Source organism: Xenopus tropicalis, chromosome 3 (genome assembly GCF_000004195.4).
Source record: "Xenopus tropicalis strain Nigerian chromosome 3, UCB_Xtro_10.0, whole genome shotgun sequence".
Classification (NCBI taxonomy): Eukaryota; Metazoa; Chordata; class Amphibia; order Anura; family Pipidae; genus Xenopus; species Xenopus tropicalis.
In genome coordinates, this window is record NC_030679.2 from 75,825,362 (window position 1) to 75,849,637 (window position 24,276).

A 24,276-nucleotide genomic window follows, 5' to 3' on the forward strand; every position below is an offset into this window, starting at 1 on the left:
AGGTACGGGATCCCTTATCTGAAAACCCGTTATCCAGAAAGTTCCAAATTACGGAAAGGTCATGTCCCATAGACTCCATTATAAGCAAATAATTCTAATTTTTAAAAATGATTTCCTTTTTCTCTGTAATAATAAAACAGTACCTTGTACTTTATCCCAACTAAGATATAATTAAGCCCAATTGGAGGTAAAACAAGCCTATTGGCTTGATTCAATAGCTAAATGTTTTTAAGCAGACACGTTATGGAGATCCAAATTAAAGAAAGATCCCTTATCCGGAAAATTTTAGTCCCCGAGCATTCTGTATAATAGGTCCCATACCTGTATTTTCATTCATTATAAACTCAAATACCATTTGGTGTAGTCATTTAATAACTTCAAAGTGTGATGTTTTATTTCATGTCATTTGAAATTTACTCATATTACATGTGAATCCAAAATATGAGACTTGAACAACGCTCTAAACTGATCAGAGTTTACTTTTCCAGGAGAGACAAGCGCTGCACCAACTGAAGCTCCGAAACCGCTAGGTAATAGGATATATCCTATTAATGCTAAGTTAAACAGGTTTTATCTTGATTATGAATAGATTCTTTTTAATTCACAGAATTTCATTCAAACATTTTACAACAACATTAGTTGTCAAATCTTAAAGCTTTTGATCTTTGAAGCAAACTTTCAGGCCAAGCAAAAACCCCTTCCAGAATTGAATTAACCAAGTGCTAATTTTGAATGATAGACAGGGAAATATATTCCAATCTTGATATTTTTCAAACCAAATGAATATAATATCAACTCAACCGATAACATACCGAATAGCAATAAGAATGAACAGTTACAAAAACTAGCATGCTCCTCCTTCTATTTCAAGAAGTATAATCAAAAACTAAAATTATTTTCTTTCTTTCTTCCATGAACAACACTTCAATCTACATTAGCACCAGGTAGGATTGTTTTTTGTTTTGTTTGTGATCTATAAGTAATACATTTATTTGACCCTGAAGGAAATACATTTCATTGTAAGTGAAAGAAAATTAGAGTTATATGAAAAATCAACTAGAAGTTTTCTCCATTAATCGTTAGTTGAAAATAGATAAAGTGAATTGATTTTTTTTATAAGAAAGTATTTACATTCATTGTAAAATCAATTTACCATTTGATGTAATCATTTGATAACATCAAATTGTCAAGTTCTATTTCATGTCATTTATAATTTACTCATATTACATGTGAAACCAATGTATGAGACTTTTGGAGAGCTCTAAACTGATTAGAGTACATCAGTTCAAAAGATATTTTGTTTTCTTTATTTGGAAGATCTTAAAGCTTTTGAAAAAAGAGGCGTGTTTTATATTATCTGCATGACAATTTTAAAACATCTACATTATCAAAACAACCTAGCGGCCTACTTGAATAGAAAATAGACAATATATCTTATTTCTTATTTACTTTTATGTATGTACTGTATAACTAATCAATTTATTTTTCATAATTTAAACAAATTCAGAAAAAATGTGAAGGTAATCAAAGTGGAGTTAAAACAAATTGACTAAAGGCTTTTTAATCATTAATAGATTATTTCCTTGTAAAAATTTTTATCATTTGATTAATCACAACTGGAATCATTTACACTATTTGCAATGTGTCTTTTAAGTTTTTTGTAAATTATTTATGTGATAGATGTGGCCTTGTTCAATAGCAAATAGTAATAAGGCTGGTATGCTTCTCCTTCTCTGTTTTTGAAAAAATATTTCAGATACTTTTAAAATATTTGAAATATTCTTGATAGGTAGGATTGTTCTACTGTGTTGTTGTTTTTTATGTGTATTTATAAACAATCGATTTCTTTTACCCCGTAAGAAATCAATCATCAGTTTAATAGAACTTAAATAGGCATTACAGACAAATCTGCTAGGCTTTTCTTTAGCTAAAAATAATAAGTGTTTGTATTACTTGTAAAATTATTTTGTCATTCAATTTATTTAGACAAGATAAAAGTTTATATGAATTTGGCTTGCACTTTAATCTACTTTATAATATGGTATGATTGTTCTGTAATTGTTACAAACTTTCCATTTATGCAACCCTCAGGGGCAGATTTATCAAAGTACGATTTTCGTACCTTTAAAAAGCACGATACAAAAACATCATATCAAATACAATTTTTTTGTATCGTGCTTTTTAAAGTACAAAAAATTCGTATTTGAAAATACAAAAAAATTGTATCTTTTCGTATAATGTCCGAAAAGTATCTGAATGATTGTAAAATGCAGGAAAATCTTTCTAACTTTGATCCTTCTTTGCATGATTTTGGAAGCCTCCCATAGGACTAGTGATGGGCGAAAAGTTTCGCCAGGCATGGATTCGCGGCGAATTTCCGCGTTTCGCCATTGGCGGATTGTTTCGCGAAACGTATGAAAAATTTCGCCGCGGAAAAATTCGCCGCACGTCCAAAAATTGTCGCGGCGTCAAAAAAGAATAGTCGCGGGCGACGAAACAAGAGCCGCGGGCGACGAAACAAGAGCCGCGGGCGACGAAACAAGAGCCGCGGGCGACGAAACAAGAGCCGCGGGCGACGAAACAAGAGCCGCGGGCGACGAAACAAGAGCCGCGGGCGACGAAACAAGAGCCGCGGGCGACGAAACAAGAGCCGCGGGCGACGAAACAAGAGCCGCGCGACGAAACAAGAGCCGCGCGCGACAAAATAATAGCCGCGGGCGACAATTTTTTTTGTCGCACGACATTTTCGCCGCTTCGCGAATTTTTCGCCGTTTCGCAGATCTTTTCAAAGATTCGCGAATTTTTCGGCGAAGCGAAACAGAACAGATTCGCTCATCACTACATAGGACTCAATGGCACTCTGCAGCTCCAACGTGGCCCAAGGAAAGTCACGGTACCGAAGCTTGATTGAATCTGAAACTTTCGTACTCTGCGCAACAAATACGATTTTGTCACACTATTTGTTGCAAAGTATGAAAAAGTTGCGCAAATTAACGAAAAAGTCATAAAAAATATGAACAGTACAAAAACTTTAGAAAAAATACGAATTCTTTGTATACGGACCTGTTTTGCCCCTTAGTTTCTATAAATAGAGGTTTTGCAATTACCTTTTATAGAACATACTGTATCAAATGTTTTTTTGCTATCATAATAAAGTGTTCGCATTCCTTGTATATTATGATTATATTCACTAAGTTAGGTATTAGTTAGATGAAAGGCCTTAAGTACTGCTTTATATGTAAAAAAAAAATCTGAGTTTGTAATATATTTTTTTTTTTTATCATGGATGCTCTGTCCTTTAGCCTTTGCCTATAGTAGCAATAGCAATTGGTCTCTTCAGGTGTCAAATATTTATTGAGTGTAAAAGAAGATGTGAGGTATCTGAGTGGTAAATGGTCCTTTTCCTAAGTTTTTAAAACATTACAAGCATCATATTTGAGCCTTTATATTTTAGAAAACAATTAAATATCTCTGTTTCTGTTGTCTATACTATTTGCTATTAACCCGTTCACTGCCAGCTTTTTTTAAAAGTGGAACTTCTACTGCCAGACAGTTTTTAAACATTTTGCACTGTTTCACTTTAGGGTTTTTTTTCTCAGGGGGACTTTTAGTTTACCCAGGAAAACTATATATCGTTTTTTTCAGGACAATCTAAGCTTTTGAAATATGGTGTAATTTTTGTGTAATTCCAATTCTGTAACAAATATAGGCTTCTAAAATGGGTCCTGTGTCATCAAAATTTAGGAATTTTGGGGGCCAATAAACAGTTTGATGCCCAATATGTATAGGTTTACCTAAGTATGTTGCATGTAGGGGCCCGAATGTGAACATACCCTCATATGATCTATCATTTCTGTCATTTCAGCTTCTGCAAAATCAAAACATTTAGATCATTTTATGTGGAATAAAGATAGTAAAAAGTACACTCACACAAGAAAGTCATATATTTTTGGAAAGTACACATTCCCAAAATCTAAAATGGGCAACCATGTCTTTCTACTCCAAAGTACCAAGTCGCAAAGGTTTCCTAAGTTTGCCAATTTTATGACATTTCCAAAAATCCCCTCAAAACTTCCAATATGCAGCATCTTATTTTCTATAGGTCATTAGGTACCAAGATAAAACACCCTAAATATGAATCCCAGAGGTCTACTGAACAGTTTGATGCCCACTGTACATAGGTTTATCAAAGCACATGGCACTTAGAGACCCCAAAATATACCTTGTGCACACTAATTTCATGGCTTACCTTTACCTAATTCATAAACACATGGCAGTTTTATGTGGGATAGAAACTGCAGAAATGTAGGGTAACCCCTGAAAACCATATATTTTTGGAAAGTACATGTTCAGACAAATCCAACATGGGTAAATAGTACTTTCTACACAAAGGACCAATCTGCAAAGCTTTCCTAAAGCTAGTGGTTTCTATGACATTTCAGAAAATTGCCTAAAAAATTTTGCAATTTGCCGCATTTATCTCAATTTCTTGCATACAAAGGAAAATCACCCCAAATAGGAATGCCAGAGGTCTACTGAACAGTTTGATGCCCTATATGAATAGATTTACCAAACTATGCGGAGTACAGGGGCACCCAAATGAAAATAGTGCATATGAATTTTCACGAATGACGCTCTGGCTTGTGCAGTTTTTGCACCCGGTATGTGTATTATGTGCCATAAGACCCCCTAACAGTACGGACACCCTAGAAAACCATACATTTTCCGAAAGTACACATTCTGACAAAACAAAAATGGGTAAATACATCTTTCTACTGCAAACTACAAAGCTATGCTAAAAAGAACATTTTTTATGACATTTCCGGAAATCGTCACAAAGCTTGCATTTTAGCTCATTATGTACCCCCACATTTCATAACGTACCAACATAAAACACCCTAAATATGAACGCCAGGGGTCTACAGTTTGATGCCCAGTATGCATAGATTTACCAAACTATGTGGGGTACAGAGGAAGCCAAATTGAAATACAGCAGACAAAATGTCCATGTGCAAGACATGTGCAAATCCCCCCCAAAAAACTAAAATCAATGGGTTTTTTTCCTAGTGATATTCAGTCAGAATCACAGTTTGAGTATTCTGGCTTGGGCAAATTAGTTTTACAGACAAAGTCAAGCGAACAACAACTATGCATAACTGAAAATGCAATAAAATGGCTAAAAATGCAATAAAATGACTAAACATGCACCACAATCACAGAAAATGTAATAAAAACACCAAAATAATACACAAAAGGTATTGCGCAGTGTGGCTAGCGAATACACTATCCGCTATGGCAATAAAACATTTTTTTCAGGCAAGAATAAAAACGATGCGATAAAAAAAATTACAAAATTACATATGTGTGTAAGTGTGTGTGTACACATGGCAAAATCTGTTTTGTGTGCATGTGTGTGAGTAAGTAAGTGTGAGTGTTGTAAGTGCTGTGAATGTGTGAAACCCCCCAAAAATGTATGTGTGTGTGTATAAGTGTAAGTATAAGTGTGTATTAGTCTAAGTGTGTGATTGTGTGTTTGTGTGTGTCTGGCACTTACTTCGGGTCATGAAGCTGTAGATCGCTGGAGGGACACAGGAGAGACACAGGCACAGCAGCTGCACTGAATAATCAGTGAGTGGGTGGAACAGGAAGCGGGGGAGCAGAGGGGAAAGCACAGGAAGGAAGAGGGAGAGCAGAAGAAAACAGACAGGTAGGAGCTACATGCTGGCTTTTCTATGGGGTCCCTGGACGATCATGCCCCAGGGGCCACTAGTTACCCCCCGCTCGTTCTCTGCACTCGGATTAAGCAGGGAGTGCAAGATAAAGAAAATGTAGCTCCTACGTGCTCGGCGTTTAACATCTTTTTATGCCAGCACGTAGGAGCTACATGCTTGGCAGGGAAAGGGTTAAACTTATGGTTTTACCCTTTCAGCTTTGGTTGCTTGCGGTACTTTAATTGTCAGACTGTTATTTAACATTTTGAGATTTCAGTTTAAGGGCCTTTCCTAGGGGTTACATTCAGTTTAACTGGGAAAACAAAATATCTTTTTTTTTTTTCCAGGACAACCTAAGCCATTTAAATATGCTAAAAATTGTATATTTTTTCGCTTCTGTAACAAGGTATAGGTTTTGAAAAAATGTATGTAAACTTGATATAAACACAAATAAATGTGCACAATAATACAATTAATTTGGAAAGTCCAATGTCTCCTGAATGCACCAATACCAAATATGTAAATTTTATGGAGATTTCTCACTTATATAGGTCAAAAACTGTAACAAGATAAAGGCTTCTAAATGTCTAAAAAATAAAGAAAAATCATATTTTCCATGATATAAACACATATATATCAGAAACATAAATTATTTTATGTGCAAAAATGCAACTGATTTGGAAAGTCCAATGTCTCTTGAATGCATCAATATGAAATATGCATTGTAGAGAAAAAAACACCCACCGACTTCAATGCATTTGTAGTAAGAAAGAAACTGCACGCATGTAAAAATTGTCACACCTGTGTAAAAAGTGTTGCATATGCATAAAAAGTGTTGCATGGCAGCCACACAATGAGTAAACACATTTACTCATCACTAGTTGTGACATACTAAAAAAAATTGTCTTACTTTTGTGTGTGTTCTGAAAGGGGTAGATGTTGCCCATGGATATATTTCTGTAAATATGTATATTTATTCTTCTACACATATACATTAATATTTCTAGATATAAGGGTTTTTCATAAAAAAAAAACATTTATTAACAAAAATGATTGACTCACATAACAAATATGCAAAACAACATTGATTCTAAATAAAATATATACAGATATTAACAAAGCTAAGTACACATGGATATGTTACATATAATTCTACTGCCCCCCTTATACTCATCCTTCCATTGAGTATGGCATCTCTGTCCTTACTGCAGGAACACACTAACTAAAATGTAACCCATGCTTTAATCTAGAGACTGACCATAGGTTCATGTGTCAAGTTCTGATTGGTCAGTGAAAATTAAGTTAACTTTAGGGATGACATTGATTCCTGAGGCAAGTTGGACAGTGGAAGTTGGAAAAATGCAGTGGGGACAACCTTGGTCAAAGAAGACAAGACGAGGATGTGTTTGAAGCTTGCATCTGTTGTATCCTGATTGTAGCTAATATGTAAACTACATAACATCCTTAAAAACACAAGTCACAAAGAATGTATCAAATACACGCATATTGTATTTAATAGAGATGCGACAGAAGCAAGTCTTCTTGAGGTACATAGTTACATAGGGTTGAAAAAAGACCAGAGTCCATTAAGTTCAACCCTTCCAAGTAAACCCAGCACAAACAAACCTATAATGACCTATCTATACACTCACATACTGTACATAAACTACAGTATATATACTAGCATCAATACTAACTGTAGATTTTAGTTTCACAATAGGCTTGGATACTATTCTTGTTCAAGAACTCATCCAGGTCTCTCTTAAAGGCATTAACAGAATACACTTATGCTGCTTCAAATGGAAGCTCTGTTCCTCTAATCTAAAGGGGTGACCTCTGGTGCAAAAAAGAACACCCCCTATCTGCCTATAATCCCCTCTAATGTACTTGTACAGTAATCATGTACCATCACAAGTGCTTTTTTTCTAGAGAAAACAACCCCAACCTTGACAGGCTAACTTCATAGTTTATGCAAGCAGTCCTTTTCTCTCACTACATCCTTTCACTTCCCTGGTACTGTCCATGTGCTAATGTATCCACCAGAGAAAAGAAGCTATATACCCTTTGTTCTCTAGGGACCATGTGGGTTTAGGCTAAACTTCCATCAGCAACGGGGATTGGCTGATGGACCTGGGCCAAACTGTGTGGGAGGCCTACTATAGCCCCATCTGAGTGAATTTGTGTTTTGTAAGTCATCCCTGTGAGTGGTGTGGTGCTTGTGGGAAAGCCCATGTTAGTCTCTTCAGAGAAAGGAACCCAGAAACACATTGTGCAGGGGCTCCCTGGATTTCCAAAAACAGAATTCTACTTAACCTTTACTTCCTCAGAGGACATTTGCCATTTCTTACAATAGAAGCAAAAGTGGTAGTTTTCTAACATCACCTTTTATTTATTTACTGAACTGTATATGTATCTATTTCTATTTTGTAAATATTGTGTGCTATGACCTCCTTCTATTAAATTCCAGTCAATTACTCTGCTGGCTTGGCTGATGATAAATACCTAAGCAAAGACAGCCCAGCAACATTTCAGGCCATGTATGGCCTTTTATCAAGCTATCTTGATATCTAGCTTGATAAAAGGCAACACATGGCCTGAAACATTGCTGTAATGCCAAAAATGATATGTGCAATCAAGGCATTTTAAATAAGAATACAAGTGGTGCTGTTCCAGACTGTCTTTGCTTGGATATACAGATGGGAAGTGGCAATTGGGGAACTTGCTCTCAAAACAGAGGCATGGTGTTGTGCTGACTACTATTTACAAATCATGATAAATACCTACAAATTGCACTCTTTTTGGGTTTTTGGGTTAATTCTCAACTATTCACAATCAATTAGTAAAAAGTGAGTTTTCCCCCATTCCACCTTGGGGGTCCCTTAATTGAACAGTTCCAAAGGAGATACAAATGAATACATTGCAGTTCACAATACTATGTAAGTTGTAATCTACTTGGACTTTGCAAAAGTGTTAAATACAGTAGCTCACAGAAGGTTAGACTGTCGAGGTTGGGGTTGTTTTCTCTGAAAAAAGAGGCGCTTGCGAGGGGACATGATTACTCTGTACAAGTACATTAGAGGGGATTATAGGCAGATGGGGGTGTTCCCATAAAAAACATCAGTGCACCAAAGGCCACCCCTTTAGATTAGAGGAATGGAGCTTCCATTTGCAGCAGTGCAGGTGGTTTTTCACGGTGAGGGCTGTGAGGTTGTGGAATGCCCTTCCTAGTGATGTGGTAATGGCAGACTCTGTTAATGCCTTTAAGAGGGGCCTGGATGAGTTCTTGAACAAGCATAGTATCCAAGGCTATTGTGATACTAATATCTACAGTTAGTATTAATATTTGTATATATAGTTTATGTATGTGAGTGGATAGATTGGTAAGTATAGGTTGTGTGTGCTGGGTTTACATGGATGGGTTGAACTTGATGGACTCTGGTCTTTTTTCAACCCTATGTAACTATGTAACATGCAATTGTGGCCCACTATAAGCTTTTAAACCTCATTCACAGACCTTTTATTTGAACATCATCTACTGTGTATATAAGACTTCATTGAAGGAGTAGCTATTATATACTCTGGCATAGCCCACCTGCTCCTAGACACAGCTCTTTTAAACCTTGAGCAAACTGTAATTTAATCTCAGCTAGAGGACCAGCTCCTAATGTGCTTTTGTTACTATGTGCCCCCCCCATGTGTGAAAGAACAAATATATCTTCAGCCAAGGGTACATAAAATTATTGTTACATCTAAGAGAGGCATGCAGTTTTTGTTCCAAAACACCTGCTCACATTGAGGAACATGCAATTATCTAATAGTTGGTAATACAAGTCTATTTGTCACTCACAGAATGAAAGGACATGTCCTGCTCTTATTTTAAGCCTGGACACTGAGCAGAGAGGATCTCTCTGATATAATGAAAAGGTTAAGCCTGATTTGACCTATTTTTTCTGGGGCACTTTAAAGAAAGGGGGAATATAATACTTAGTTATACAATAAAATGGTGGCTCACCTCTATCATTCTTGTTAGTTACATTAAATATATTCAAACTTTTGCACAATTTACAATCTTTAGCAAAAACAGAGAAAATACTTTCATGTAATGATGCATGGGTCAGTAAAACATCAACCCATGCCTACCCCTAACCCCTCCCACTCCCAACCTGACATTAATCTAACCCAACCTGGTACATCATCCTTACTAAAATACCTCTAATGTTATGTAGGGGAGCATGTTAGGGCAGGTGCAGTATATAAATAAGCAATCTTAGGAATTAGTGAACACTGACAGTTGGGGTGGGGCTGTGGACAAACTATTGCCCAATCACCTGTGCACCGGTCCAAACCCAGCTCACTTGCAAGTAAACAAATTGGTCTAGCAGTTTTCAGATAGTCTATGCAACACTATTGCAATGCAAGCTCACTGTCTATTAATAAATTAAAAAACAAGGTGCAAAGTATAGATCCATGATACTAGATTTGAGCAAGGAATACATTTATTTAAATTAATTGCTTAAAACTTGTCATGAGCAAATCTGTCCCGTATTGCCGACAAATTCTTTGCGAAACACGGAAAAAAATTGTGAAACACGGAAAATGTTGCAAAAAAAGTCTCACAAGTAAGAAAAAATTTGCGACAATTTTCTTTGATGAGCCACTTTTTGTTTGTTGTGTGGCAAATTTTTGTGCCCATTTTGCAGGGCGAAAAAAAGGTCAATGGCGAAATGTGGAAATGCACCACAAATCCATGACTGGAAAAATTTCAATTATCACTACTTAAAACTAGTGTCATCTGTCTGTCCTTGACACCTTGTTTTTTAATTTATTAATAGATTTCAAGGTTGCATTGCAATATGTTTGTTAAAATTTAAATAGGGACTTCTAATATTGTAGCATTACATGTATGGGACCTGTTATCCAGAAAGCTTGGGACATGGGATTTTCCAGATAGGGGATCTATCTGTAATTTGGGTCTCCATAACTTAAGTCTGCTAAAATGTATTTAAATATTTAATAAACCCAATAGGCTTGTTTTGCCTTCAATAAGGATTAATGATATTTTAGTTAAGATCAAGTACAAGGTACTTTTTATAATTACAGAGAAAAAGGAAATCATTTTTTAAAAATTAGAATAATTTACTTATAATTGAGTCTATGGGAGATGGCCTTTTCCGTAATTTGAACTTTCTGGATAAGGGGTTTCTGGATAAGGGATCCCATACCTGTGCTAAATCTGTCTCATTTGGTAACCTTTTCCTGAGACTTGTAAAAATGTTTTTTTTCATATCTTTATTATCTATGAAACATCCAATTTCTAAAACAACTCTTTATAGTACTGCGTAAACAACAAATAATTTGTGTTTGTGCTTTCCTATAATTGATTAACCATTTTGCACTAAATGCACTTAATGCATTTCCTAATATCATTTTAATTCTTACTGAAATTAAATCACTTTTACCGACTGCTGATTTATGGTACGCTGAACATTTATTGCTTAGATTGTAATTTTCAATCTATAAGGGCTATCAACACTATGGGGCACATTTACTAACCCACGAACGGGCCGAATGCGTCCGATTGCGTTTTTTTCGTAATGATCGGTAATTTTGCGATTTTTTCATATTTTTGCGATTTTTTTTCGGCGTCTTTACGATTTTTGCGTAAAAACGCGAGTTTTTCGTAGCCATTACGAAAGTTGCGCAAAGTCGCGTGTTTTTCGTAGCGTTAAAACTTGCGCGAAACGACACGCCTTTTAAGTTTTAACGCTACGAAAAAGGCGCGACTTTGCGTGCAAGTGTTAACGCTACGAAAAAATTGCGACTTTGCGCAACTTTCGGAATGGCTACGAAAACTCGCGTTTTTACGCAAAAATCGTAAAGACGCCGAAAAAAATCTCAAAAAATACGAAAAAATCGCAAAATTACCGAAAAAGTCGCAAAATGTTCGTTTCCAATCGGAATTTTTCCAATTCGGATTCAAAATCGTGTCTTAGTAAATCAGCCCCTATGGGGCAGATTTATCAAAATGTAAGATTAAAGTTTACCACAGAAAAATTCACCAACTTTCTATTGATTCCTATGGGACTGCTATTTGTTTGCTGTTGTTTATTCAAACATTATTTTGTAATTTAGAGTGTTAGAGTAATAGGAGAGAGTATAAATAAAATGCACTTAGTATTTATACTTGCATAGTAGAAATATGCAGAAAATAATATAATTCACCCATGTGCTTGAGGTCTTAAATATAATTTATTCACTACAAATTATTTCAAATACATGCACAAGTCAGAATTGTGAACACTTTTTTACATCATAGAGCAGATTAGAGAAAAGAAGAACTAGAGAATCACAGTAGTGTAGGGTATAATAAAAACAGATTATAATAAAGTACATATTATTATAAAGTACATTTATAAAAAAAATTTCAAGCAATCACAAATCTCAAATAAATATGCATTTTCCTGTGTAGTATTGGCTGAAACATTAAAAACTGTGTGTTAGTGTTTTTCAGCCTAAAAGATAATATACAAGATGCATATGTTACATAGATATATCAACAAATATAGTAATACAATAAATTCTAATAATTATTTACTGAGACCAATGCCCTGATCAGTTATGGTCAATGTTGCCCAAGGATATATTTATGTAAATATGTATATTTATTCTTATATACACATGTACATGATTATTCCTGGTTATAAAGGTTCTTTAATAAAAGAGATAGTTCAATCAAAAATATACATTTATTAACAAAAGCTATTGACACATATCTACAGAAGTAACAAACATACAAAATACAAAACAACACTAAGGGGGAGATTTACTAAGGCACGAACACTTCAAATGCATCCGAATGCGTTTTTTTCGTAGTGATCGGTATTTTTGCAACTATCTCATCGCCAACGCAACCTTTTCATATATTTTTCGCAACTTTTTCGTCGCTGTCGCAAAAAAATCGTATTGTTGCACCGAGTACAAAAGTTTCGGATTCATTCAAGCTTCAGTATTGTGACTTTCCTTGGGCCAGGTTGGAGCTGCAGAGTGTCATTTATTCCTCTGTGAGGCTTCCAAAATCATGCAAAGTCAGAAAGGTTTTTCCACCGTTTACGATCATTCAATACGATAAAGTCGCGACGGCGACGAAAAAGTCGTGAAATTTTCATTTCCAATCCAAATTTTTCCTATTCGAGATTCAAATTTATGCTTTGGTAAATCTGCCCTTAAATCTAAATACAGTATATAACTGCTATTTAGAAAGATAATTATAAAGGTATATATGTTACATAGAATCCCACTGCCTCCCGTATACTCCTTCCTTATGCCTTCCATTGAGTCAGGCATCTGTGTCCTCACTCCAGGAACTCCAGGAACACACTACTAAAACTTAACTCATGCTATTAACCTAGAGATTGGTCATAGTTGATGTGGCAAGTTCTGATTGGTCAATGACCATTAAGTTAATTCTAGGGATTCCTGAGGCAGGTTGGACAATGGATGTTGGGAAAATGCAGTTGGAGACAAAGGGGATTGAATTTTCAACCACCCTTGGTCAAAGGGGAGGAGACTCGGCAACTGTGTGCTAGATAGAATGTGTTTGAAGCTTGCATCTGTTGTAACCTGATTGTATCTAATATGTAAATTACTCAACATCCTTAAATACACAAGTTACAATGTATATATAAAATACACGCATATTCTATTTAATAGAGATATGACTCAAGTAAGTCTCCCTGGGTTAACAGTCAATACAAATGCTTTTTTGGATTGTGCCAAATCATATAAATGGAAATTCATGTTTATTTCCTGTTTATATAGTTCCAACATATTTTTGAGATTAACATCATTCACATTAGTCATTGCCCCAGTGAGGCTTACAATCTAAGGTCAAATTCCTTTTTGATTAACCTTTTCACACTAAATGGAAATAATGCTACAGAAATATGTTGGCACTATATCAAAAGGAAATAAACAGGAATCCCCAATTACATGATCAGCTACAATCCAAAAAAGCATTTGTATCAGGGCATTGGTCTCAATAAATACCTGTAGATTATTTAATAACTGCATATTATGGCATCACTTGGGTTGCCTGATCATGAAGTGTAGTTATTGTAATTAGAGCATAACTGCAGAAGTCCCAAATACAAACACACCTGGATCATAAAGAGCATGACTTTAAATACTTATGATTAAAAGTTTTAGTAAAAAAACTGTTTTCTGATAGAAGATGTTCTGGAATAAAGTCTATAAAAAATATACCTGCAATCTATGTATTAATAATATCTGAAATCTTGTATTTCCAGAGTTGAAAATAATTTCTCCAGAAGTAGCAACAGGTAATTTCTTGAAATATGAATATTGGTATTTTTTTATTATTTATTTTTTATCTAAATGTTGTGATATGTTTGTAAATAAATCTATGAGCAAATAACAGCCATGCAAATATGTTAACTTATAGCACCAGAAACAGCTGGACAGGAAGCCGCTACAGGTAAAATTATTTAAAAAACTTTTTGTTGATACTTATTCTGAAATCCAAGTATTTACTTTAGAATCTTTCACTTATTTTTATTATATGGAATTTAAAACTGATATGAGGGATAGTTATTGAGTACCAATGAAGAATACATGGAAAGGTCAGGTGTACATGCCCTAAGCCTTTAACATAGTAACTCACATTACCAATACCATACCTTGTAATAAAATAAATGTAAAAATATTTTAATTAAAAAAAATACAAGGCGCCAAACTGTTTGGAGTACATTTTATCTTTTTAGTAAAAAAATCTTAAAGTTTTTAAAAATAGAAGTGTGCTTTCATTTAAATATTTGCCAATTTTAAGACAGCTACATTAGTGGAACAACCCATATGACCTAGTTAAATGAAAATTAAAAAAAAAATATTCCAAATATTTAATAAGCTTGACTGATAAAGAATAGCAATAAGAGTGAACAGTTACAAAAACTATCATGCTCCTCCTTTTCCATCTTTCAAAAATTATTTAAAAAATATAATCAAAATCTTGTTTTCTTTCCATCCATTAATTTTTCCTTCCTTCTTTCTTTCCTTTTCCAATAATCTTTAGTGGAAAATAGCATAATCACAAACTAATCTTATTTTCTTTCCTTCCATAAACAACACTTCAATCTACATTAGCACCAGGTAGGATTGTTTTTTTTTAATTTTGTTTTGTTTGTGATCTATAAACAATACATTTATTTGACCCTGAAGGAAATACATACATACTGAGTCATTGTAAATGAAAGAAAATTAGAGTTAAATAAAAAATCAACTAAAAGTTTTCTCCATTAATCGTTAGCGGAAAATAGATAAAGTGAATTAATTTGTTTCATAAGAAAGTATTTGCATTCATCATAAAATCAATTTACCATTTGATATAATCATTTTATAACATCAAATTGTGAAATTTTATTTCATGTCAACAAATGTTAAACAAGTTTTATCTTGATTATGAATAGCTTCTTTTTAATTCACAGAATTTCATTCAAACATTTTACAACAACATTAGTTGTAAAATCTTTAAGCTTTTGATCTTGGAAGCAAACTTTAAGGCCAAGCAAAACCCCTTCCTGAATTAAATTAACTGAGAGAGAATTTAAAATGGAAAAAGGACAGGAAAAACATACTCCAATCTTGATATTTTGAAACAGTTAAAATGCAAAATATACAGGAAACACATATTCCAACCTTCATAATTTTGAAATTGAATGAATATTTTATAAACTCAACTGCTAATATACAGAACAGCAATAAGAACTAGAGAGGTACATTTCCTGAAGAAAATGTGAGTGGTGCTTGCCGTGGCAAAACTCATGTCCCAATATTACAATGTTTCCTTCAGTTCTCTGTGACAATTGCCCCTGCTGGGGCATTTAACCGCCCACCCCTCAGAAAAGTCATAGCACCCCATTCCCAAATAAGCCGCACGGTTTGACACCTCATTCATGGGTCTACGACAAACAGTGGTTAATTGCCCCCTGCTGGGGCAATTAACTGCCCACCCCTCAGAAAAGTCATAGCACCCCATTCCCGAATAAGCCGCACGGTTTGACACCTCATTCATGGGTCTACGACAAACAGTGGTTAATTGCCCCCTGCTGGGGCAATTAACTGCCCACCACTCAGAAAAGTCGTAGCACTCCATTCCCGAATAAGCCGCACGGTTTGACACCTCATTGATGGTTCTACGACAAACTAGTTATTCGCCAAAATCCCCATTATAAGTCAATAGGGTAAATTTGGGGACCTCTCTTGCCCCGGGGGTAAAACTTATACCCTTGTGCGGGGTATCTTCTGACACAGGTTGCAAACCTCTTCAAATGTGGTAAATTTCACGTTTCTAAAAAATTCCCTCTCTGCGCTACAATCCGTCAAAGTTGGCCTCAATGTTAAGTCTATGGGATTTTTGGGCCGGTTAATTGCCCCCTGCAGGGGCAATTAACCGCCAACCCCTTAGAAAAGTCATAGCACCCCATTCCCAAATAGGCCGCACGATTTGACACCTCACTCATGGGTCTACGACAAACGGTGCGGGACAAGTTCCGTGCCGAACTTTTGTACGGAAGAATAATAATAAGCCTGTGAGATAATAAAAGTGATGCTTTGCAAGCACCACTAACTAGAGAGGTACATTTCCTGAAGAAAATTTGAGTGGTGCTTGCCGTGGCAAAATTCGTGCCCCAATATTACAATGTTTCCTTCAGTTTGGTTAATTGCCCCCTGTTGGGGCAATTAACCGTCCACCCTCTAGAAAAGTCATTGCACCCCATTCCCGAATAAGCCGCACGGTTTGACACCTCATTCATGGGTCTACGACAAACGGTGGTTAATTGCCCCCTGCTGGGGCAACTAACTGGCCACCCCTCAGAAAGGTCATAGCACCCCATTCCCGAATAAGCCACACGGTTTGACACCTCATGCATGGGTCTACGACAAACGGTGCGGGACTCAAAGTTGGTCTCAATGTTAAGTCTATGGGCGGATAATTGCCCCCTGCTGGGGCAATTAACCACCCACACCTCAGAAAAGTCATAGCATCCCATTCCCGAATAGGCCGCACGGTTTGACACCTCATTCGTGGGTCTACGACAAACTAGTTATTTGCCAAAATCCCCATTATAAGTCAACGGGGCAAATTTGGGGACCTCTCTTGCCCCAGGGGTAAAACTTATACCCTTGTGCGGGGTATCTTCTGACACAGGTTGCAAACCTCTTCAAATGTGGTAAATTTCACGTTTCTAAAAAATTCCCTCTCTGTGCTACAATCCGTCAAAGTTGGCCTCAATGTTAAGTCTATGGGATTTTCGGGCCAGTTAATTGCCCCCTGCAGGGGCAATTAACCGCCAACCCCTTAGAAAAGACATAGCACCCCATTCCCGAATAAGCCGCACGACAAACGGTGCGGGACAAGTTCCGTACCGAACTTTTGTACGGAAGAATAATAATAAGCCTGTGAGATAATAGAAGTGATGCTTTGCAAGCACCACTAATTAACATTAACAAAAACTGGCATGGTCCTCCTTTATCTTTGAAAAAATATTTCAAGAAGTATAATCATAATCGAATCTTATTTTATTTCCTTTCATAAACAACACTTCAGTCGACATTAGTACCAGGTCCTGAGCTGGTTGGGGAGGTACTGCTGCTGCAGGAGCCTGTTCTCCCTTGGGAGGAGCTGGTTGTGCTTGCTTGGGAGCTTCTGCCAGCAAGGGAGCAGACAATAAAGCAGTAGAAGCCACAGAATTAGAAACCTTGACACCACTAAAAAAAAATTGCCAAGGGAGCAGTAGAAGCTGCAAAAGTAGAAACTTCCCATCTCATCCTGTGTCAGGAATTTCAAGATGGCGGAGCTCAGATGTGAGGATTGTCTATATGCATACAGCAATAACACAAAATATAGAGGAGGATATTGGCTACTTACAGAGTCTGAAATCAGGCTGATGTCAGGACAAGTAGAGTTCAAGCAAATCCAGGGATCAGGTAGAGGTAAAACACAGAAGTCTATCAAATCGCAGGAGAATAATAACCAGCAGCTAGGCTTATAACCAAGCAATGACTGCATCCCTCAGATGTGACTCTAACTGCCCCCTATGAACTTTCTGCCGGCAGAACTGGCACACTGCTACCAACTGGTCATCAGACTGGCATGTGAAAAACATCCATACTGCTGAAGTGCGGGCCACCACCTTGCCTGCTCTGGAGGGCTGGTGACCCTTCCTAACATCCCTTACTGCTATTGTGCTGAGCTGTGCAACACCCTCCTCATCATCATTATCAGAAAGGAATACACCTTCCATAGCAGTCTTATCTGCAAAAAGATCCTGGGTGTCAAATAATAAGAGGAATGGGGTGTCCCCCAGCACTGAGCTCACAGATGACATGACCTCCTGCCACCCAAGTGTGTCTGCAGCAGATGCGGTAGATAATCTGGCACAATCATGCATGCACCAGGTGTACCACTGCAAACCAATACTGAAGCCTGCTGCTGGTGGCTGGTGTTGCAGCTGCTGCTGTTTTGTTGCTGTGCAAAATTGCCCAAACTTTACACAGCACATGGGCTGTTATGGGGTAGCATACCCAGGTCACACACCATGCCCTCTCCCACCCCATTTCCCTCTTCCAAAGCCCCTCATACTCGCACACCTAACTAAACTATAAAAAACAAGGGGGATTTAGAAATTTAAGGGATAGGAAGGAATAAATAAATAAAACACTTAACTAAACCCAAAAAAGCAAAAAATAAATCAAAATCGGCAAAAAAAATAATAATTCAGCAGTAGCATGCACCCACAAGGGATACACACACAGACAGATGCAGACAGACAAAATTACCCAAACATGGGCTCCTTTGATAACTTAAAATTTGAAGTTTTACTTCAAGTCGTTTGAAATTTACTCATATTACATGTCTATTATTAAAAAATAATATGAATAATAATAATAATATGAGATATCAGCTCTAAACTGATTAGACTTTTACTTTTCTAGGAGAGACATGCAATGAATAAAATAACTAAATTCCCAAAGAAAATATAAAAATAGTTACACAGTGGCCAAAAAAAAGTAAAAAAATAAACTGTGAATGTTGTGTTGTTACATAGTTACATAGGGTTGAAAAAAGACCATCAGAGTCCATCAAGTTCAACCCATCCAAGTAAACCCAGCACACACAACCCACACCTACCAATCTATACACTCACATACATAAACTATATATACAACCACTAATACTAACTGTAGATATTAGTATCACAATAGCCTTGGATATTCTGATTCAATTCAAAAACTCATCCAGGCCCCTCTTAAAGGCATTAACAGAATCTGCCATTACCACATCTCTAGGAAGGGCATTCCACAACCTCACTGCCCTCACCGTGAAAAAACCCCTACGCTGCTTCAAATGGAAGCTCCGTTCCTCTAATCTAAAGGGGTGACCTCTGGTGCATTGATGGTTTTTATGGGAAAAAAGAACATCCCCTATCTGCCTATAATCCCCTCTAATGTACTTGTACTGAGTAATCATGTCCTCTCGCAAGCACGTCTTTTCCAGAGAAAACAACCCCAACCTTGACAGTCTAACCTCATAGCTTAAATCTTCTATCCCATTTACCAGTTTAGTTGCACGTCTCTGCACTCTCTCCAGCTCATTAATATCCTTCTTAAGGACTGGAGCCCAAAACTGCACTGCATACTCAAGGTGAGGCCTTACCAGGGACCTATAAAGGGGCAAAATTATGTTCTCATCCCTTGAGTCAATGCCCTTTTTTATACAAGACAGCACTTTATTTGCTTTAGTAGCCACAGAATGACACTGCCTGGAATTAGACAACTTGTTATCTACAAAAACCCCTAGATCCTTCTCCATTAAGGATACCCCCAACAAACTACCATTCAGTAGATAGTTCACGTTTATATTATTTCTACCAAAGTGCATAACTTTGCACTTATTAACATTGAACCTCATTTTCCAGGTTGCTGCCCAGTTTTCCAATTTTTGTGTTGTGCGCTTGTATGTGTTTGTGAGATTATGGGGCACATTTATCAAAGTACGATTGCTTCTGATTACAAAAATTTTGTATTTTTTCATTTTTGTATTTTGCATATTTTTTGCGACTTTTTCGTACTTTGTGACAATTTGCACAACAATTTGTGTGACAAAATTGTATTTGTCACGCCGAGTAGGAACGTTTTGGATTCATTAAAGCTTCATTATCGTGACTTTCCTTGGGCCAGGTTGGAGCTGTAGATTGCCATTGCGTCCTATGGGAGGCTTCAAAAAACATGCACAGAAAGATCAAAGTCAGAAAGGTTTTCCGACTGTTTGCGATTGTTCGGAAACGAAGATTTTTGACTTTCGGATCGCCAATACAATATTATCGTGACTATTACGATTTTTTCGGAAGCATTTTTGGGATGTTTTCGATCATCAGAAATTATCGTATCTAATCCAAATTTTACCCATTTTGGGATTCGAACTTGTACTTTGATGAATTCGCCCCTATGTGTGTTTGTTTTTTCTGAGTGTCTGAATTCCCCCAACCCCACAAAAAAAAGTAGTTATGTTTTGGTAATTCCTATTCCTGTATGTTTCTGTGAAATCACCAAAAGCAATTTGTTATATAAATGGATATATATTATCAGAGCCCATGGTATGCAGAACACCAAACGCCAAATATTTTTTAAGGTCATCCTAGCTATCTGATAAATATTTCATGAACTGTTGCATCAAGTATGGATTCAGGAGAAGCTTATTCCTTGATAGCTCATTTAAAAGCAGCAAAAGGACAAATAATGGGACATACTGATATACAGACCATCATACTGAGCATTTGAACAGAATTTACCTGCATAAAAACATGTAGCCTTTTATGGTGCCTGAATCCAATTGCAACACTGTAGAAAGTATTACTTATGTCTGGTTACACTTTGTTAAAATCTGTGTACATGCAACATTCAGATTATTAGGAGCACGAAACTTAAGTATGTGCCACCTCTTTATATGTACTAGGATTTCACTGAATGTAAGCTTTGCAATGTTTGCATTTTTATTTGGACTATTAGATAATTTACAGTGCTCTATATTTCACTATATAAAAAAAGATATAAATGCATTCTAATAAATATATATTATAAATGGTTTTTAGTAGATGCCAAAACATGGAGAGATTCATTTATAATCCTAATACAGATGTTTAAAAGAAGAGAGATTAAGATGGAGCGAGTCATAAATTAAACACATCGCAACCAGTAAAGGCAGCTTAAGTCCCACATTAGCTCTCTATAGAGAGCTAATAAACATATATTAAAGCAAAAATAAATATGAAAGTAGTTTAAAATATAAATGGTATTAAGTTTTAAGGGGCCGATTCACTAAAGTGCGATAAAACGTGCGCTATTTATAGCGTGCGGTAAACATTTTATCGCGTCTTAATTTTCGCGACTTTTCGCACGATTCACTATAAGCATACTTGCGCTATTTTACGCGCGGTATTGCATGCGTTGTTTAACTCGCGATGACTATTTTCAAGTGGTATTTGACGATACATGCGCTAAATAACGCACACGAATAGTCGCCGTACATGAATAGTAGCTTAGAAATAGTGTATATAAATTGTCGCCGCATATAAATGGTAGCATATAAATAGTAGATGCTTATAAATAGTAGCCACTAGTGATGAGCAAATGTGTTCTGGTTATCTTTGGTGAAAAATTAGCAAATCTTTTGAAAGATCCACGAAACGGCAAAAATGTTTTGCGGGCAAAAAAATTGTTGCCTGTGACTATTATTTTTTGACGCTTGTGTAAATTTTTGGATGTGCGGTGAATTTTTACTTGCGGAAAATTACTGTATTAAAAATGACCATTTCCCTGCAAACTGGCGGCTACGTCACTCTAGGGGAAACACATACTTGAATAAATAACACTGCAAAGTCCATATTTTATTGCCAAAAGCTAATTTACTGTACTTTTCTATAATTATTATACCTAGTAATGTATTTTGTGCGACTAAATATTTACCGCTACAGTACTGTATATTATCACGACTAAAGATTTACCGCTATAGTACTGTATATTATCGCGACTAAATATTTACCGCTATAGTACAGTATATTATGGCGACTAAATATTTACCGCTATAGTACTGTATATTATCGCGACTAAAGATTTACCACTATAGTAGCGAAATTCCATACATGCCAAGACTTTAGTAAAATTTAGTAAAAAGACACATACTTGAATTAATAACACTGCTAAGTCCATATTTTATTGCCAAAAACTCATTTACTGTACTTTTCTATAATTTTTCGCCTGCCTGTAGTATGTGTTAATTTTCGCATAGACCAATGCGATATTTAGCGCGCCTAAGTGTTTGTGAATCATGCGATAGTATTCTTTTCAGCACAAAAATTAACGCATGCCGTAAAACTAGCGCATGCGGTCGCGTGAAAAATAACGCATGCAATATGGCGACTTAATGCATGCAATAATACTATGGTGAATCGCGTGCTAATTATCGTGTCTATTTTAACGCAAAATTTTATCACACTTTAGTGAATCAGGCCCTACGTGTGATATTTTTGTTGGTGTAAAACAAATATATAAAAAAAAATAAAAACAAATGCATCAAATTCTTAATGATGCCCATATTTTGGCAGATATTTGATATAATAGAGGGAAACGGTAAGAAAATGTCAAATTGTGCTGCATTCATATTTGCAATTTATGAATGAACCAAATACATATTTTACATGTGCCTAAACTTCTACTTTTATCATTTTTACTGCAGTTTCAGTTGTGTCCATAAAGTTAAATTGTTACTTAACTTTTGCAGGTACTGCAGGTACTCTTTTAAGAAAGAGAAGATACACATAATTTTTAACATATATCAGCCCTTTGACTATCAACAGCGCAGCTTCCACATCAGTGGCACTCAAGTTTCACAGTACAAAGAAAAGTAGATTCTAAACAAGCCATTTCTATGTTATACAATGTATAATATACATTCTATATTAATGATACAGAATACAGCTTATATTATTTGACATTCTAGTACTGATTAATGCTCTCTTATTGTGTTATGTTTTGCCTTCATGTAGTAACAACTGAAAACAGAACAGAAGAAATGTTTCCTCCACCAGGTAAATGCCTCTAAAAGTTTATTATGCAAGACTACTCCCATCAATTCATAATCAAGCTATAATGACAACAGAAATTTTACTTGTGCCACATGCAAATTTAGAAAGGAAGTGGAAGCTTAGGGAGTTAGATGTGCTTGACAGACTGCACTTCAGTGGAAGGTCTGTAGGGATGTAGCGAACCTCACAAAAAAAGTTTGCAAACCCGTTTGTGAACTTCTGCCAAAAAGTGTGAACTTTTGCGAACTTTGCGAACCCCATAGACTTCAATGAGAAGGCGAACTTTGAAACCTAGAAAAGCCATTTATGGCCAGAAAACTGATTTTAAAGTTGTTTAAAGGGTGCCATGACCTGGACAGTGGCATGCAGGAGGGGGATCAAGGGCAAAAATTTCTCTGAAAAATACGTTGTTGTAATCAGTAATCAGAAAATAAAAGCAGTCCTTACAAGGACTATTGGGTTACAGCAGATGAGATCAGAAGGACAGCTGCCCACAGCAGCTACATACAGAGCAGTAGAAAGTAGATTACTAGTCAGCAAAGCTACCTAAACTGTCCCTCAAACCCCTGCACAGCTCTCTCCCTATGTGCTAATACAGAGCAGTAGAAAGTAGATTACTAGTGAGCAAACCTACCTAAACTGTCCCTCAAACCCCTGCACAGCTCTCTTCCTATGTGCTAATACAGAGCAGTAGAAAGTAGATTACTAGTGAGCAAACCGACCTAAACTGCCCCTCAAACCCCTGCACAGCTCTCTCCCTATGCTAACTCATCAAGCACACACAGGCAGAATGTAAAATGGCTGCTGGGCTTCGGTTTATATATGGAAGGGAGTGGTCCGGGGGTGGTCCAGGAGGGAGAGCTGCCTGATTGGCTGCTATGTATCTGCTGGCTCTGGGGTGAGAGGTCAAAATGTTCAAAATTGCGAACATCGCTAAAAGTTCGCGAACTTGCGAACACCCGATTTTCGTGCGAATTAGTTCTCCGGCGAACAGTTCGCTACATCTCTGTGTTAGATGAATTAATGGCTTTAAGGCTGTAGGACTGTTTATTCTGGGGGAAGGTGAGCTAGAGAATTATAGGCTGTGGATGCACAGAATTTGTCAGGTAAAATTGAAGAATTGGAGTTGATTACAGTACAGAAAATTATAACGTGTGTTACTAAATCCTGGTGGGATAAAACATGTGACTGGGAGGGAGATTAAAAAAGGTGAAGGTGTTTGTCTTTATGTAATGACAGAATTAAAGCCATGCAATAAAGAAATTACCAGGGATGAAACTGGAGGTGCATGGAAACCCTATGGGTGGGTATTTCACCTGGACTTGATGGAATGGAATTCAGTCATTTCAAAATGCATCAGTTAATAGAGCTTCTCTACCAGAATCCTGCCTTGAAATCCATTTTTC

At 36.4% G+C, this 24,276-nt stretch overlaps 1 protein-coding gene across 1 annotated transcript in view; it reads left to right on the forward strand.

The window, feature by feature from the left end:
* Window positions 1–500: 500 nt before the first annotated feature.
* The window catches only part of LOC105946905 (integumentary mucin B.1), a 61,478-nt gene continuing 37,702 nt past the window's right edge, over window positions 501–24,276 (forward strand). Inside the window, exons 1-6 of the mRNA XM_031899006.1 lie at window positions 501–530; window positions 939–944; window positions 14,018–14,050; window positions 14,173–14,205; window positions 14,871–14,876; window positions 22,832–22,873. Of these exons, the coding sequence (XP_031754866.1) occupies window positions 22,858–22,873 (16 nt within the window). The 5' untranslated portion in view covers window positions 501–530; window positions 939–944; window positions 14,018–14,050; ... (1 more) ...; window positions 14,871–14,876; window positions 22,832–22,857. The remainder of the gene's footprint in view (window positions 531–938; window positions 945–14,017; window positions 14,051–14,172; window positions 14,206–14,870; window positions 14,877–22,831; window positions 22,874–24,276) is intronic.